We start from the raw sequence: 18,626 nt of genomic DNA on the forward strand, positions 1-18,626 counted from the left end.
GTTAGATTTTTAAAATTAAATTTACACTAAACATAATGTGTCAAAAAATATATTTATAACGAATATTATTAAACTTTGAGATTTTCTAACAATACAATTTAATAGAAATAAAAGGATTAACATAAAATAATGAAAATCTAAAAACTCAGAAACAGTGATTTTTGTTCAAAGTTGTAAGCGATTATACTTTTACTTCATTTTTAGATTTTAGAAACACTCACAAATAAATTAAAACTCAAAATACATTCAACTTACCTATAATACTCATAAGTAAACGTATCTTTTAATATTACACTAGCTGGATCACTGGACAGCTGAAAATATAAATATAAAATTATAATTAATTCAAAATAGTACATTTATGTTTACATCCCCCAACTTATCAAACAAACTACAGTTAGCATTACAAAGAAAGTCAGACAACTTAATTTTTAAAACTTTTCAGGAGCCAAACAAAAATTTAAAGTTTAATTATTTATTCTTATTTTTTTTTTTTTTTTTTTTTGTGGATTTTTAACAAAGTTTGAAATTTTAATTTTCTTAATAATATACAATTAAATAAAAATATTTTCTTGGATTAATTTAATTATGACTATATTCACCAAAAAATGAAACATAACTTATTAAGTAAAATTAATATTTTTTACAGGGCATGACTTTGTCATTAACTGATAACTCAACTTGCAGTACTTTTAGTTGGTTCAATTAATATCAGATAAATCATAATTTTTCAATTTTCTATGTTCTTAAGACTGATTTTCAATAATATAATTTTCATAAGACAGAGAAATGACTATTTTCTTTTGATATTAACTTCAAACTAATAAACATGAAGTTATAACTATTTATTTTTTGTATGACAATCAAGTTAACTATTGAAACCATTCATAAGCTTTAAATAAATTAAACTTTAAAATTATTATTCTATATTATTAAACATAATATTATTAGGAGATACACTGTACTTGCACTTTGCAGTCCCTTAAAATTTTATTTTATTTTATATTGTTATAAAAATTTATATCAAAATAATAATTTTATGCAATGGAAAATAAAATTGTAGGTGTAAAGTAATAGGATTTGAATTTGTGTCTCTATTGAAAAGAAAGTAAAGTTAATTTTTTCAATTTTTAAAAACATCTTTGAACATCCTAAAACATATGTATTTATCTACATATTGAATAAAAAAAATCAATAAATCATACACGATTTAAGTTAATAATAATAATAATAATAATAATAAACCATAATTACCTGAAACAATTTTTTGAAGTATGCATATTGTCGAGCTATATTTCTATTAAGTTTCAATGCTGCTTCTACATTCATAAAAATATGTTAATAACTAAATGCTAATCAAAAAACATATTATGTAAAACTTAATCTACCAATATACAAATATACAGATCTGGAGCAATATGATAAATGACTGAAACTATAATGATAAAAATAAATATGAAATTGACTGAGATAAATGGAAATTCTCAAATAAATTTTAGTTATTTATACTCATATGTTTAAAGCAGAAATCATAATATACTATAGATTATGTATTATATGTATTTAAGCAATCCAAAATTTATTAAAACTATATATAATACCAAATGCAGGCGATCCTTTCAAAGCTTCTAGATCAGCTACATCAAAATATACTGGCGTTGAATATGTTACTGGCAATGTAGTTAAATATGAATGCCAAAAACTTTTCTTATCTTTTCGCAAAGATTCAACCAAAATGAATATTGCCAGAGCCACATTAGGCATATTACGCAGCATCATGTCTTGTGAGTGTAATTTCCCTAAATTTATAAATATAAAAAGTTGTGTGATTAAATACAATCATTATAAAATTCACCACACTTACAAAGTGGAGATGATGGTATATTTTCTTCAGTCATCATCAAAGCTCTTGGTACGGTCACAAGTTTATCACCAACAGCAATATTTTTAGTAGCTTTCATACCATAAGCATAATTTTCGAATTTATGAATTTCTACTCCATTAAGAATAGCACCGTTTTTTGTGGCCCATTTAGTCAACTTCTCAATGGATTGATCATTTCTCTGAGACAAGGGTTTCAAATCAAACTCTGCTTCAAACTGATTAATCTTGGATAATAAGTTGACAATCACCAAATGTATGGACCACTGTTCTTTGATTGATGGGGAATTGGACATCATACTCGTTGCTAACGAACAAAATATAAATTTAACATCACGTCAATTATTGAAATATGCCTAATTAATAAATAAATTTTTTTAACCATCGAGTAATTCATCCACTAGCTTTAATATCACTACTTTGCAATCATTTAATTTCATGGTTTGCATTTTGGCAAGATTCTTCTTTTGACTAGTATTCTTGCCTTTCTTTTCCATATCTATATTCGCGACTATTTAACGTCAATAATTAATATACAGAATACAATTTTAAGATTTACAATACAATTCTAAGTTGATAGTATTCAACAAGATGTAGTATATAAAAATAAAAAATTAATACTACGAAATAAATAGAACGATAGAATGAAGGTAAGCAATAAATAATAGTAAATAAAATAATGACTTGGCGTTCTATAATACAACTACAAACTATAATTTAAGCGTAATATTATACTAGTAAACTCCTTAACATCGTAATGAGTAAAATGCCTCTTTACGATACTTAATATTGAGTATCTACTTAAATCATATTATCACAGATTATATAAAAATAATATATATCTGTGATATTATGAGCCTTATCATCGTATAGACGAGATATGAGCATAGATAATACATTATCTATGAATATGACCTATGATAAGGAACCTCAAATCGAATATCTGTTTACTAGAGCTCCAAGCGAATAAAATCTATACTACTACATTCAGTAAAAGACTAAAAAAGTCAGCGGTTCGGTGTCGTTACTCAGTTGGCGGTGTTCACCGCAAATCCGTATTATAGGAACGCCGAATTCGTGAAATCTATTTAAATCCATTTCATCCATTATAATATCAGATTTCATTTCATTTTTTGGCTTTTTGCCACGGTTGACGTGCCGTTAGTCGTCCTGTCGAAGTATTCACAAAATATACAAAAATATAAATTTGCTCAGAAATAAATGTCGAAATTCATAAAAACCAAATACAGATTACAAAAATATCAAATACATAAAAATAACTGATCATTAATAATATACAATAAAAAGAAAAAATTTTAATATTCCAACGAGGTTTGATTTTTCTTTTTTTGTGTGTAATACAGATTTTTAGAAGCACTTTTAATTTATTGAATTTTAATTATCTTCAAACAGTTAGATGGTACAAATGTACAAACATAGCTTTGCATTTATTGTAAAAGTACACTAGTTATTTAACTGAAATCACATTATTTTTACATACATAATACATTATAAATTTTACCAAAATTGTTATAACTTATAGAAATATTATAATAATACTTATATTTTTAGATAAATACTTCTGATATTATAATATTTTCACCAAGTGCTGGAATCTTTAAACTATTTTTACACCTGATGACTAATTATACAATAATTTGATATAAATTATCTGAGGTGTGGCACAAGAGGTGATTCTCAAGACCTCAACACTCTTACCTAATAAACTATTTACCTTTTACCATCTTAACAGCTAGATGTCTATTAGATTTATTACATTCTGAGATTTATCTGTAATATTGATACTCACTATTATAAACATTTGAAAAGCTTAGCTTCTTAAGTCACTTTTCTCCCTCCTTCAAATTCCATTTAAATACGTTAACTTGAGGATATTTATGAAAAATATAACTTGGACAAATAATAGTTTTTAGCCTGAAATTTTTTCTAAGGTGATTTCTGTAGACAAGAAAAATATAATGTATTTAATACAGTTTTATGCTAAAAGACTTAATTGCTAAATAATCTGCCTCTTGAATAATTCAAGTATATACCAATTATTGGTGTTTATACTTGGCACATAGAAGCTAGATTAAAATTTAATAATTATCAACTATGCAGTTATCTTTTGAAATTAATACATAATCACATAAATCACAATAATATTACATTATTAAGTATAATTATATTATATCATACAAATAAAATTTAAAAAATTTAAAAATATTTTATTATTTTACATGGTTAATATAAAATAAATAAAAATTAAACATAGATAATAAAAACAATATAAATCAAATTTTTTTAATTTCTTAGAACTTTATATTTACTTTGTAAAATAAAAAAGTAATTCTAAAAGATACTTATTTTAATGTTATTTTTACTTTTGTTAATATTAATTAATTTAGAGGACAGATTAAAGTTTATTAATTGTATAAGTTATTTTTTAGATACTAACTTAATGAGAGAACTGATGTTAAAATTAAACATAATCAATTACATAAAATGTCTTTTTATAACCTCAGGTAGACAAAATTTTATAATTTTAAACAAATTTATATGATCAAAATAATATTGTATCTATTAATAGGTGTTTTAACATTTAACACAAGGAATGTATTAATTTTAGTAATTACATAATGTTACAAGTAAATAAATTAATAATTTTTAAGGTAATTTTGAACAAATTGTGATATTATACTAATAACTATTAACACTTTTATTTTTTGCTTGTCTGATAACCACTAATCTTTTTCTCGCTTCTTCTAACTCCCTTTCAATTCTTAACACATCAGATCTAGCATCTATTTCTTGAGCCATACCACCAACCATTTTTTCATTTAATATAAGATTTTTGATTTCATCTGTTTTCATGGCTTGGCGAGCTGCACGAACTACATTTTCAGTTGCACGTTTCACTACATTACCTGAAATAAAAAAATTAATATAATTATATAAATATACATTAAAAATAATTAATTTAAAATTATTACCTGAAGCTAAAAGGCGCTTTGTAGCATCACTATTTGGATCTGCTTTGACTTTGCATGCAACCAAAAGTTGTGTTGTGCAAGAAGCCACTTGATTAGCAGCAGATATAAGTTTGTCTTCGCTTGATAAACCTTCAATTATTTCACGAGCACATTCTACTAAGGTATGAGTTGCTGTGGCAACCATTCTAGCTGCATACACTAATCCATCTACTCCTTCATCAACTCCAATTTCATGTTGTGCAAGTGAAGCTGTTTTGACTAATGCACAGGTAGCAGCCGCAATTGATTTTACTGCTTCTAAAATAACTTCATCAGATTTCCAGCAAGTTTCGTCAACTTTGAATTCGTAAGGTCTGGGTTGAATTGTATCAAGTTTTTTCACTGCTGTATCAATTGAAGTTGCTGAATCCATTAAATGATATTCTATTGTTTCAATGTGTTCCACAATTGTAATTAAATAGTGTACCTTTGATGACAGGCGTTGCGATACCTCTTCTAAAACCCGTTTTGTAGTAGTACTAGGCCTTTTAGAATTTTCTAAAATTGTAGACAAAAAAGTTTTAAATTCTTCAGCGACTTGACGTCCAGCATCCAACACTTTTTCGTTTAAATTTTTCCCTTGACAAGCAGTTAACAACTCGTTAACTGATTTATGACTTTCTTGTACTGCATTTCTGACATCATTTGGTTTTCCTTTATAGACAATATCCAACATATTTTTAGTAGTTTCATCAATACACTTTGCAGACTGAATAAGTGATTCTGTCGTTGTCTCATAATTTGATATGTTATGATTTCTTTGCATATCTTTTTCAATCAATTCAACTGTTGATTCCATAACATTAGTATATTTTGTGCGTTCATCATCTACAGATTTCACAGTTTTTAATAAAGAAGTAACATTAGTTACCAACACTTTTGCTTTATCTTTTAATTCATCCATAGACGGAGTTTCAAAACAACCCTTAATCAGTTCCCCAAGCGAACTAGCAACATCTTTAACAGCTGTAATCAATTTAATTTGAACTTCACGGTCATCTAATGAAGCTGCACCAGACTTCACAAGTTCTACAAGTTTCAATACTGTAGTTACTGCATTTTTAGAAGAATCATCCAATTGTTCTTTGGACACTCCAACACCTGCTACTAATGATTTGGTATTTTCCACTAATGTTTTGGAAGTTCTCAAGATATTTTCCCTATAGTCAGAAAATTTTTGTTCATTAATTTCCAATTCTAAATTATTACCTTCAGACATAGTGGTATCAAGATCTTCTAAAACACCTGATATGGCTTCAGTGCATGTGATTTCAATAGAGGTATATTGTTCTTCAGAAATATATCCAGTTGTGTAAGATGTAGGCTCTTGTGGAACTCTGAGAATAGCAGGTTTAGCAACAGATTCAGTTTTAACCTTTTGACCATTACTTTCTATCACAATTGCTTTTAATGGACTTACTGTATCTTCCAACACTGTAGAATGTTCATTTGCATCAATTCCAAAATGATCCTTAGCTTCTTTTTTTTTCAAAATAATATCAATATAACCAGATATTAATTGTAGTATTTGCTCTGCCTCAGTAGTTTGGACAGAATAATAACGATCAGAATAATCGCCAAAATCTAATGTAAATGTATGAGGAGAAGCTCCCCAGCGTCGAACACTAGTTAAAGGCCAATTTTGTAATATTTCTTTACTTCGTTCATCCAAGCGTAACACAGAATCTTTAGTAACTCCAAGAATTCTAGGCACAAGTTTATTTTTACCTTTCATTTCCTCCTTAACTAAGAAAAATGTAACACCATATGTTGGAAGTGCTCGAACAGTTCTTGTATACAAAACTTTAGCTTTAAGCTCAGGTAAATCAGTATATTTCTTGTGTTCATTAAGTATTTTCTTTTCAATACCTTTGTTTTTAATATAAGACTGTGGCAGGAATTCTTTTAAGTCCAATAAAGGAGGTTTATGTTTAGTTTCATCATGATTACCAAATTGAATATGTGTTTGTAAACCAGCTAACTGTATGGCAAGATTTTCAGTTACAGGATGAGTACCTTTTAAAATAGCATCCCTTGTTTCAACATATAACAAATTTAATTGAATTGGATCATGCAAATCTATGTTACCATCTGAAAAGAAAAACTTGCGTTTTAATAAAACCCCTTCCTTTTCATCAATGCCCTGTTCTCGTAAACTTGCTCCTGGATTAATCCAATTAGTTTCTTCATCTGTCTTTAATTTTTTGCGCAAATGTTCCATCTTATGATCGCGTTTAATTGAATTTCCTGCATTCGCATTATTTTCATCGCCTTCGGGAAATTCACGTACCAAACTATACTCATCATGGTTAGTTATGCCTAGTTTAGCACAAATCACGGCCATAAGATTGGCAACGGGTTGGGTATCGTCTATCATCAAAGTTTTTAACGTCCCGTCAAGTGTGCTAACCTTAAGTGGACGCACTTTCTTACGATATTCAAGTAAATCGCCATTTCGCAGTATATAATACTCAAAATTACGTGCAGGTTCAAGGTATATGCCTTTTTTGGAATCTTCGTCGGCCAGAAACAATGTGTATTCCGACAGATGGTCAGATGAAGTTTTTCCGCTGATCTGACAGCAAGCTTCGGACACAGGCGTAGACGGATCGAATTGTATCGTCTTTGTCACCCCATCATCCACAAACCGAATACGTAAAGAAAGCATAGCCATTTTTGTCACCGACGGTTACAACTAAACCACTGTTAAACATTCAACAAAAACGCACTTTCGCAAAGTGGGTTTCAAACATAATGAAACAACAGGTGAACATTGCCTTTTATGGACATTGCTATGCGTGCACCTACTTTTCGTTTTGTAGATACGATAATTAAATATGAATATTTTCCTAAGGTCAATAAATCTGGTCGATTAATTAAAAAAATTGTATTTTTATGAAATTTAACTTGTAGATCCATAATGAATAATATTCAGTGAAAATAATAATTTTAATCCGATTATTATTTGTAGACGGTAATACAAAACATACCAAAATGTATTTCCAGCAATCAGTGTTATACCTGTTATCACTGTTTTGTTGTGCTCGTTATCGTGTATTTGTATTTTTGTAAATTATACTGATATCTTGTAATGATTTCTGAAAAGTATAAAGAATAAAAGTAGTTAATGAATTAATCAATCCAACTTGAAAATATTATATCACATAATCAAAACCAACAGGCGATAGGTCACTAATCACTAATCAGTAATCACTTTTTTCACTATTGTTTATTACAATTTACAAAGTAGTTTTAAGCGTTATGATTAGGTACTATTAAAACATAAACAATTTAATTTTTGAATTTTACTGACTAAAAATTATCTTAAGTTTAGTTCTGTAAGAAATATAAGAATTCAGATCGGATTGACTGTATTAAAAAATATTAAAGTTCAGTTAAATTTCAAAAATCAATGTTTGACCTGTCAATTACTTGAAATTACTATAATGTCTATTATAAACCATCAGCAATATTATTTTTAAGCTTTTTTAATCATTTATATATTATCAAGAACTTTAAAAACCGAAATCTACTGATATAAATAACAAAACAAGTCTATGAAATAATTTTAAGGATAATCATAAACAATTATCTTGATAGTAGTATGTAATAAAAACAATTAAATACTTAAGTTATACAGTTCCCAGAAATAATTTAATGTATATTTGTTTGAATTCCGTTATCAGTTTCATTTTCTTTTCTTTAGATATATTTATTTAAATTTTAAATTATAGATAACAATATTGTACATTTTAATTGATTGTAGGTAATGATTAATTATTGTAATAGGAATCATTAATAATTATTTTCATAACTGTATTTTATTAAAAAAAATATATATACTCGAATCACTATCCAACAATGAACATTTTTGTTTAATATTAATAATTAAAAAAGTAATTGTGTATAGTAATTATTTAAATTCTTTAAATTGATTAATTATAGACACTTGATAAGAAAAAGTATCATTGTATAAAATAACAAACATTACACAACATTTGTGGATAATTTTCCTTTTTAATGCTACTGAAATGTAGTATATATAAGAAAGTAACATGTAATAGATTAAAATATTAAATCCATTATAGATCTATAATTGGATACATTAAATAAATAAGTAAAGCCACAATATTATTGAAACTAGTTTAAATTCGTAGATAAATTTATACTTTTCAATTATAATCTAATAATTACTTAGTGTTAAATTTAATATGGGTATTACTGTATGTCTGATCAAAAGGAGCTTGTTACATAATTATTCCATTCACAGAACAATATTATAGTAATAAAATATTTATTTTTTTTTTTTTACAATATTAACATAGATTTATATTTTTATAGCATGAGTAAAATCAGTTTTTAGTGTTTGAACTAAAAACTTCAGCTTTCTTTATACTAAAGGATTAAAATTACAAACATATGACACAACAATAATTTATTGATGTAGCATGAGGTTCATAAACATGTTGGAATTACATAAATTATTCTCAAAGTACTTTAAATATAAAAAAATAACATAATTCTATATTCCAATAATTTAGATTACATTATGGCCTCAACAATAAAAAAATATAATTTCTAATGAGATTTTAAAAATATAATTAAATAAGTACAATTTAACATTAGGTATATGAATTTTATAACTTCAATGTGATTATTTTATGAAACTATTTGTGATTTTTAACTTTTCATATCTCTTTGAATAATTTTTATACAATAGATTTGCAAAATGATTTAATTAAAATATTTAAATATTGAATTATAAATTTAATGAGAATATAATTGTAGTATTAATTTAAAAGGTGACACAAGACACTACATTTAAATGAAAACATACATATGAAATAGGGTCAAATTAGAGTATTAATTTCCAATTTTTGAGATTAATTAAAAATTAATTTAATATTATATTGTGTTGAATTACTGACTGATTATCTATCTTAACACGTACAACTTATTATATGCTTACAATAACAATTAAACATCATCACAATATTATATATATGTATGTATAAATATATTTGACTGAAAAAACAATTAAATACATTATTAAATTAACTATTTCAAATATAACAACCTTCGAGGGTCCAACTAACAATAAATATATTCTAAAAACATAATAATAAACTTTTATAATATTACTTTATTAACATTTAAGTGCACAGACACATTGGTTCAAATATATACTAAATTTTATTACAGTCATAGAGACAGTGCAGATGATAAAATAAACAATTATTCTTGTGCGAGTAAATAACAAGTGGCCAGGCGATAAGGATGGAATTTTAATTTGGAATAAAATATACCAATCTAACAATATTCTTCTTGGTTTAGAAACTTTCTTCATAACCCATAGTCATTGTCCATAATAATGAAGAACTGTTGGTGATTGTGACAATTGGTTCTCCATTGAATGTATTACTACTACTGGTAAGTCCTCCCATTTCCATAAGTTTTCCATCTAAAATAAACAGCAAATCTTAATCTTTATAAAAAAAAATTGTATAGCAAACATAGTTCATTCACAGACAGTACAATTAAAAATAAGTCATATGAGCTTTGAAGCATTTCCAAATAAAAGCAACCATTGTTGTTAATACAGAGCACTTTCATAAATTATACCTACATAGTCGCTGACACAAAAAATAAGACCTAGCCTCAGCGGCTCATTGTTCATATCCAATGTTATAACCATTGACATTTTACATGGATACATTGTGGCTTACCTACCATTACATGTTGTAATCGGGGACATGAAACAATAAGCACTGATAAGCTGGCCACTAGCTAGACCACACATTACCAATAGTCTCGTTCTTAATCATTTTAATTCCTTAAAGTATTGAGAATTAATATTTTTGTGTGGTAAGATTTGATAACCATTATCAAAAAACTACAGCTAGATGCATAACCAACAGGTCTCATTTTTGTGTTCACGGTAATGTTAAAATAGACAAACATTAAAAAAAAGCTATCAACATAAAATATTAAAAAAAACCCATCTTTCTTCTTCATAAAAAATAATTATTATTCGTATTTCATCAAACTAGAATTACTATTTATTACAACTTATAATTGTATAACTTTTTGATACATATATAAAGCTATACAAAGTTTATTATCAGATCAGGATTCAATTAAAAACAATGTATTGTGTACAACCTATAGATCCACGATTGATCACAAACTTAGAAACAGCATCGATATCTTGTTTGATATACAATATTAAATGCTATTTTTTTTTAATTAAGTAAAAGAGTTTATAGTATTGATTAATTGAATTGTATCCAAACTTAAAATCATTAAGTTGTTGTACTGTTGTTTAATTTAAATGCATTTTATTAATTTTAAAACAAAATAAACCATTAAAATTTAATTTAATTTGTATTATATTACTTTTTATGTATATCTGTTTAATAAGTAAAAACTATTTAACTATCTATTTAAGTTGAATAATTAGGTGTTTGTATATTGATTGAAAAATGTATAAGGTAGGGTAGTAAAATAAAGGCATCAACATTTTCATAACCTACAAGCATCATAAGTCTTAATCCGGGCCTAGTTATCATAAAAAAAGAAAAATAAAATAATAAAATAATATAGTTTAATGGATTTACTAAGAAATTATAAATTCTTGAACCAGTATAGCTTTAGTGTAAAATATAATCATATTAGATTTGATCCTGTGAAAGGAATAATAATAAAAATTATAAATTTAAGTCACTATGTTTAAATTAAATTTTTTAAATAGTCAATTTGGATTTTGAAATATACTTTATTTGTATACGTTAGGCTACACAATTATACATTATTTCACAAAATATTATTAAATCAATTAATGCGCTAATTACTTTTATAAAATAGTGAAGACAGCCGCCCTTTTTCCTGAAAATTTTATTGAATAATTAATAAAAAAAATCTTATAAAATTGAAAAAAATATTTTTTATTATTATAAATAATGTCACTAAACTTGTTTCTCCAGTATATTTTATATTAAGTGATTACACTCAAAAATTGTTTATTATTCCATAACTTATACAAATTGAGAATAAATTTTAATATTTAAGGAATTTTAACTTTTATTTCAATTTATACCTACACAAAACAAGTATAATTTTTATGTTTTAGGTTACTTAATAAATTCAAATCAATATTTTCTTAAGTTTAAGGGTTTTGGTTTTGTATTAGTTGTATATAATCAATATTATTTTAAAAAGCAACTGTTAAAGTGTGAAAAAAGTTATAGTCTAATTATTTTACTTTTTCCTCATTTAAAAATTGCACATAACACTTTAAAGTATAGAGCAAAACTTTATATTAGAGCAAATAGAATAAGTAAAAGTTTTAATCATAAATTTAAAACCCTATTAAGAATTAAACATTCAAATTTTTCGATTTTTTTTAAACATTATTCAATCAAAATCCATTAAATATTATTAAATTGTTAAATATCTAGATAATTCTATATGAAAAAAAAAAATGAATAAAAGACATAAAAATATCTATTTATGTATATATTACAAAATAATCAAAAATCGTAGACTTTTTACAAAATGTAGAATTTTTATAGTTAAAACTTTCTTTTGTATTTATGAATATGTTTATATAATAGTGATCAAATGGTTTTAGATCCATAGATATTAATATTTTTACTGGTATCAAAAAAAATTAAACTATCAATAAAAAAGTGAATATCCGTGAATGTAAAATTGTCTTAACGATATAATATAGATAATCAGATGATAGATAAATAATTAAAAAATATACATTTTTAATACAATTTCAAAAAATTGAATGCATTAATTAAACAGTACATTCAGTCAAATATTTGAAATAAAAAAAGGAATAATAGTTACCAACCAAACAAAATTAATAAGATTATAAGATATAAAAATGTAATCCACTACACTACTACATAATATTGATTATTATACTACCATTAATTTTATTTTCAAAAAAAAAGTACAGGATAATTGATAATAGCTAAATAAAAAGTAAATAAACTATTAAATAATGTAAAATACATATAAACAAATTGTTTGATATAGGTGGTAAATCAAATCATTACTCTAAAATAAATCAAATATACATAAACCTACCAATATTTGAATAATAAAGACTGGAAATGATTTAATAATGCATATTATGTAGCTAAAAAAGACAACAAGACTTACTTAAATTCCATTTAAGTCCTGTAGTTGTACATTCATTGCATGCTGAACCCATTGGAAAAAAGCCTACATAATTGTTTTCTGGGTGAAACCTTAGGGCCTGAGGAACATGAATACGATGTGTACCGGCCTGGAGCAACCAGGTCAATGAATTTCTTCCCAGAAGGTATATGTCTTCATCGAAATAAAGGTCTTGGGTCTTAGACTTGTACAAAGTGTTTAAATTTGACAAGAAATGATCGACCCTATGACACATGTTTACCATAACAATAATAGAATCTATTGATTTACAATTTTCTAGAAAAAAAATCAACTTTTATCATTATGTGAGTACTTTTTCAAGTACCTCATAAGCATATGTATAATTACTTGATGAATATTTCTTAACCTCCTTAAGTGCTTTGGTAAAGTCTGTCTCATCCTGACTGGGTGTGGGAATGATTTTTGAACCCATAGATACAAACTGTTCAACGACAGCAGGGTTGGCCGAATCCAGATCACCAGTTATGAGGTCGGGGAATTTTAAGTCATCAAATGAATTTTGTTTGACAAAACTATGCCATTGGTTGGTGCCGCCATCAACAGTTACTCGGAGCCAGGCTGGAAATAAAGATGAATACAAAATTTAGTTAATTATTGGACATGATTGTGGTGACAAAATGCTCACAGTTATTCCATAGATGCCGCACCAGCTTTGGTGGATTCTCAATGCTCGTATTTAGAACAACCACAGCAGTACTCGAAAGTCGTAAGTCTTCTAGATCTGGCCACCAGTCTCGAGACTTTGGAGAATCGGAGATCATAGCCAACGGATCTGCAAAATAATCCATCCACCGACAGGTAATCTGACCTCTTTACTAAGAAGTACCAATCACTACTAAAATACTTATCACTGTCACTACGTCCGAATAATAATGCAAAAGATAAAATTACAAACTACCGAATACAAAACTATACATTGAACGAACACTAACCTCGTAAATAACAAATTTTTGTTAGCCAGTTAATGGCAATAGCACGCGAGGTTTTCATATGACTTACGAGCAAGATTTTAGAACAAATGACGGTGGCGCACGACCATACATTAAATAATACTACTGTTTCATCTGACATGCACCACATATAACCAGTCGTAAACGGCCACTGCCACTTCTATCGACCATCTTTGTTCGAATTCTTTTTAATTTATTAATGGTCTTCCAAATCGGAGCAATTATTGTAATTTAATATTTATATTGTTATTTATTTTCATATAATAATAAAATAACTGATAAGCCAAACGGTTATACAGTCTTAGATAATAAGCGAATACATATACATGAAAATACTATCTATATGTTCAGTGTAGTAGTTATGATTTAAAATATTCCGTGTATCTAAAATCGTGGTAGCAATGTAGTATGTACAACACTTCACTGGCTGTTGCTGTACTTCGAAATAAGAAAATGCCTTTCAGCGAGAACACATGTCAGTTGTCATTCGATGATCGCCATGACGTCAGTTGCGCGCAAGATTTGAATATTACTGCTATACAATTTTGTAAGTGTTATAACATAATTATTTCTGCAATCGTAGGTATACATCACGCGTCAAACATTATCGGGGAATATAGAAAATGCCAATATAAATATTTACCATTTGGTAAAAATTTAAAGTATTTTTAGACTACGGTTAATCGTTTTTGCATGACCATAACTGGTTTACTATACGTAAAAATACCAGTCTTTGCCTATTTTTTTTTTTTTGCTTATTCCAATTTTGAAGAAAAGTACTGAGAATTTGTTCTTATATTTTCTTAATAACAAAAAAATTGACTATCTGCCCCTATTTAATGGTATTTAAATAACATGCACTTGTCAATTATATAGAACATTAAGAAAATAAATAATGAAAGACGGATTTAAAATAAATTCACTCTACCTGTAACGTTTTATACTTAATCGTTTATACATATAGTTAAAGTTATATTATAACCGTCTATATATATAAATTATAAAGTATATTTAGTGTATTAAAAGCTCGGAGTGAAATTTAAAAATGGGAAAACGTAGATACCTCTTTCATTATTAGACCCTTAGTTAACTTCACATAGATTGAAAGCTGATAAAGTTTCACTTGTAAACAAACATAATAGTATGCGGATATCGCATCCAACCAATTACTAGTTGTATATTCGGAAACATATCTACGTATTTTGTTTTTAATATTATTTTTACATATTTACAATTTGTATACATAATTCATACATTTTATAAATAAATTAATGTTTGTACAAGATTTGGAAAAACGAGGGAACGGAACATATAATATCAACACTACTTCCAGTTTATGAACTTAGAGAAAGTAAGTTATTATAGATTATTTAATAGATCATGTGGCTATTTATGTTTGAGACAGCGGAGAGGGCTGCTATCAAGTATGAGAAGAGAGTTTGGATATAAAATAGTTTTCGTAGTTAAAGGAATTTTAATGAAATGTATTATAGTAATAATATAGACAATATGTATAGTGAATAGTAATAGAAAGCAAGTGTAAATATTGTTGATATGTTAAAGTCATGATGTAGAGTACAATTACTGACATATCAGAGGACAGAAAGTAATAGAGTGGACTTGAGTAATTATTGATTGAAAAATTTAAAGTTTAGTTAGGTTTGAATTTTTCGAGGTTCCCCAGTGTTGGATGCTGTACGTCATTGCGGAATGTAATATTTATTTGTAAATTAGTGTTTTGTTCTTTAAAGAGATTTTGGATCGAAGTAGTGGTCTTAGTTGATACTTTAGAGTCTGAGGTTAAGCAATGTTTAATAATAGTTGATTTAGATTTTTTTTGTTTCAGTATGAGCTATTTATGAGAAACTTTATATTAAATATTCAATAACCCGAAATGTAAAAATTGAACATTTTATTAATTTTAAACTACAATTTAAAAATTAAAAATAATCGAAAATATCACGTGTCTATAACTAGCTCATAAAAATTAAAATAGCATTTGGAAAAGTATATTTCTGGTCTTTTAAATGCTTATAAAAAATTCAGAGAAAATTTTAAGTTCTTATTCTTACAGATATTTAATTTAAGTTACAATAAAAATAAACGCAATTAATTTTAAATATTGCATGAAAAATTTTTTTTTTTTTTTTTGTTTATTGCGGTTAGTTTTAAGGAACTTAAAATTTTTAATTTTGATCCATCAAAGTAACAACTAGAATCTAGATCCAATTTACTACCAGAAACCAGTAAATTACACTTAGAGTTTAAAATCAAAGCATTTTCTTGAGTAAAACATATAAAAAAAAATTAATTAAAAAAATCCTCTTATTATTGTAAAATCAATGCATTAATCGTTCCTCTCAGAATCTAAAATATAAATTATAAACAGTAATAATTATAAGTTATTACCAAAATGATAAATTATAAGATCAAATATGAAACAACAGTTATTTTTATATCTTAAAACATATATTCACATATTCATTAAATTCAAGGTTATTTCTATTTATTCAATCGTCAAACTATACATATTCTTAGATAGGTATTTTGTATTCCTATTTCCTATATTAATAAATATTTACCTAGGTATGCCGTATGCGGTATATTGGTACTTTAAAATGTAAATAAAAAATAAATGTTATTTTTCATAGTATGCGACACGCGTTATTACATAACATAGATTACTGATAAAATATTCTAAAAATCATATGTATTGAAACCTCTAACGAACACCTACCAATAGTGGACGCTTTTTTGGGAACGGAGACATTTTCACTACTTTTCTATGGGAAAACTTCCAAATAGCAGACATAATTGTTATCTTTATCTGAAAAAAATACATATTCACATTCATATGTACTTTCGTGATAATGTAATTACGACAACAAACTCGTTAAGGAACGATAAATTTACGACAAAGTTGGTTATCGGTGAAACAGTCATGACTTCATGAGACATGAGTAACAAAGCATGCCAGTTAGTGAAATAACAAATTTACCGGACGCTTTGTTTACTGTAAAGAACGTGTCATTTTATTTCATCAATAGAGGTAAAAAGCAGTAGGTACTATTTTCACTATTGCTGTAACATTAACGAATGATATTAGTACATTACTATTGAGATTGCACAGAGACGGTGTAATTATGAACAGACAAAGCTCACCGATTTTTTTCTCACAAAAATAATTTTTAAAATACTTGTACTTAATTAAATAAATATGTAATTGTTGACTGTAAAAATATAATTTAAATAATATGTATTTAATAATAATTTTCAAAAATGTATCTCCTCTGAATAATAGATACCTCCAAATAACGGACAAAATTTCGGTGACTGAGAGTATCCGCTATTCAGATGTTTAGAATGGGTAAAAATAAATGTTTTTAATTCATTGGAATTATTTATTATTTTTATGGACATTTATTTATAGTAAACAAGTTAAATATTTTCGATAATTATGAGGTTTTATTTTATAGTTAGAAATAAAAATATAAAATAATTAACTAAGTATAAATATATTATAATATATAGTTATTCTAAATAAAATAATGAAAACAATTTCGCAAGATTCTTATTATTGCTACATTTACTATCAAAAATGTGACAATAATTAAAATCTAGATTATTATAAATTAAGTAACATGACTAAAACAAAAACAAGAAAAAAACGATATAAATTTTCATTATGTTTGGTACGTAATATTATACCTAATATACAAACAAAAAAATAGTCAATTTTTTTGTAAAATTATATCTCAATTATTATTAAATAATTCAGAACTTACATGAGCCACATAGACCACATGGGTCTACATCAAAATATAGCAAGTTGCTTCATTTAACAAAAATTTAATATATATATATATTTAATTTAATATATAATAATATATTACAGAGAAACTTGGGAAATTGAAAACTGCGCACAACTAAAAAAATCGTGGTATACATATTAAATGAATATGAATAATATTAGGTAGGTACACAATATATTATTATATAAGTGGAAACTTGAGTGTCATTATTAATACGTATTATAATTAAATTTCATCGTCACTAATTCATAAATTTTTAAATACTTGACTGAGTTGACTTGAATTGTCGGACATACTATGATTAGAAATCTTCAAATGTTCATTGTTTTTTACTTTTTTTAAATTTTGATTACCCGTACTAATTGAGAATTTAGTGGGCTGCTATAAACAATACACATAATTTTAAATATCATGATTCATAGATCAAAATTTCATAAGGATAACCGTCGATTTTATTTATATTTAAAATAATAAATAAAAATATACCTTTACTTCAGACGTTCTGACAAAATATTTGACATCTAACTTATGTTACCTTCACTGGATCTACTGACGACTGGCTGAAATTTATTAGTTATTGAGTATGAAAATAAAGTCATTTTTGTTCGTTCAATAATTGTACATAGATCTAATGGGTATTTATTTAATAAATTGTACTTTATACAGGATGTTGAACACCGAATCTAATTATTAATATTTGATAATTTGAATATTTTTTAATCATATTTATTTATATA

At 26.0% G+C, this 18,626-nt stretch overlaps 3 protein-coding genes across 8 annotated transcripts in view; all 3 read right to left on the minus strand.

The window, feature by feature from the left end:
• The window catches only part of LOC112598401 (histone-lysine N-methyltransferase setd3), a 34,315-nt gene extending 31,679 nt beyond the window's left edge, over positions 1-2,636 (minus strand). Inside the window, exons 1-5 of one of the 2 annotated variants that reach the window (XM_025344838.1) lie at positions 2,264-2,634; positions 1,865-2,188; positions 1,602-1,799; positions 1,255-1,319; positions 256-314 (exon numbers count right to left, since the gene is read on the minus strand). In XM_025344838.1, coding sequence (XP_025200623.1) covers positions 256-314; positions 1,255-1,319; positions 1,602-1,799; positions 1,865-2,188; positions 2,264-2,378 — 761 coding nt within the window. In that variant the 5' untranslated portion in view covers positions 2,379-2,634. Of the gene's footprint in view, positions 1-255; positions 315-1,254; positions 1,320-1,601; positions 1,800-1,864; positions 2,189-2,263 lie in introns of both variants that reach the window. The other variant, XM_025344839.1, reaches the window with a different exon arrangement.
• Positions 2,637-4,538: 1,902 nt separating this feature from the next.
• On the minus strand, positions 4,539-7,953 carry LOC112598475 (talin-1-like). The gene is made up of 2 exons (XM_025344949.1): positions 4,875-7,953; positions 4,539-4,808 (listed from the first exon to the last, which is right to left on the minus strand). Exons 1-2 carry the CDS (start codon positions 7,585-7,587, stop codon positions 4,582-4,584), a joined length of 2,940 nt encoding a protein of 979 aa, XP_025200734.1. The 5' UTR covers positions 7,588-7,953; the 3' UTR covers positions 4,539-4,581.
• Positions 7,954-10,076: 2,123 nt separating this feature from the next.
• LOC112598511 (thiamin pyrophosphokinase 1) lies at positions 10,077-18,394 on the minus strand. Of its 5 annotated transcripts, none has more exons than XM_025345010.1 (5): positions 18,376-18,394; positions 13,753-13,899; positions 13,455-13,685; positions 13,089-13,382; positions 10,077-10,374 (listed from the first exon to the last, which is right to left on the minus strand). In XM_025345010.1, the coding sequence occupies exons 2-5, from the start codon at positions 13,886-13,888 to the stop codon at positions 10,244-10,246; spliced, it is 792 nt and encodes a 263-aa protein (XP_025200795.1). In that variant the 5' UTR covers positions 13,889-13,899; positions 18,376-18,394; the 3' UTR covers positions 10,077-10,243. The 5 variants fall into 5 exon arrangements, with proteins under 5 accessions (XP_025200795.1, XP_025200790.1, XP_025200793.1 ...); XM_025345005.1 differs by lacking the exon at positions 18,376-18,394 and adding an exon at positions 14,060-14,572; XM_025345008.1 differs by lacking the exon at positions 18,376-18,394 and adding an exon at positions 14,127-14,570.
• Positions 18,395-18,626: the final 232 nt, after the last annotated feature.

Source organism: Melanaphis sacchari, unplaced genomic scaffold (assembly GCF_002803265.2).
Source record: "Melanaphis sacchari strain LSU unplaced genomic scaffold, SCAv2.0 Contig48_pilon_pilon, whole genome shotgun sequence".
Lineage (NCBI taxonomy): Eukaryota > Metazoa > Arthropoda > Insecta > Hemiptera > Aphididae > Melanaphis > Melanaphis sacchari.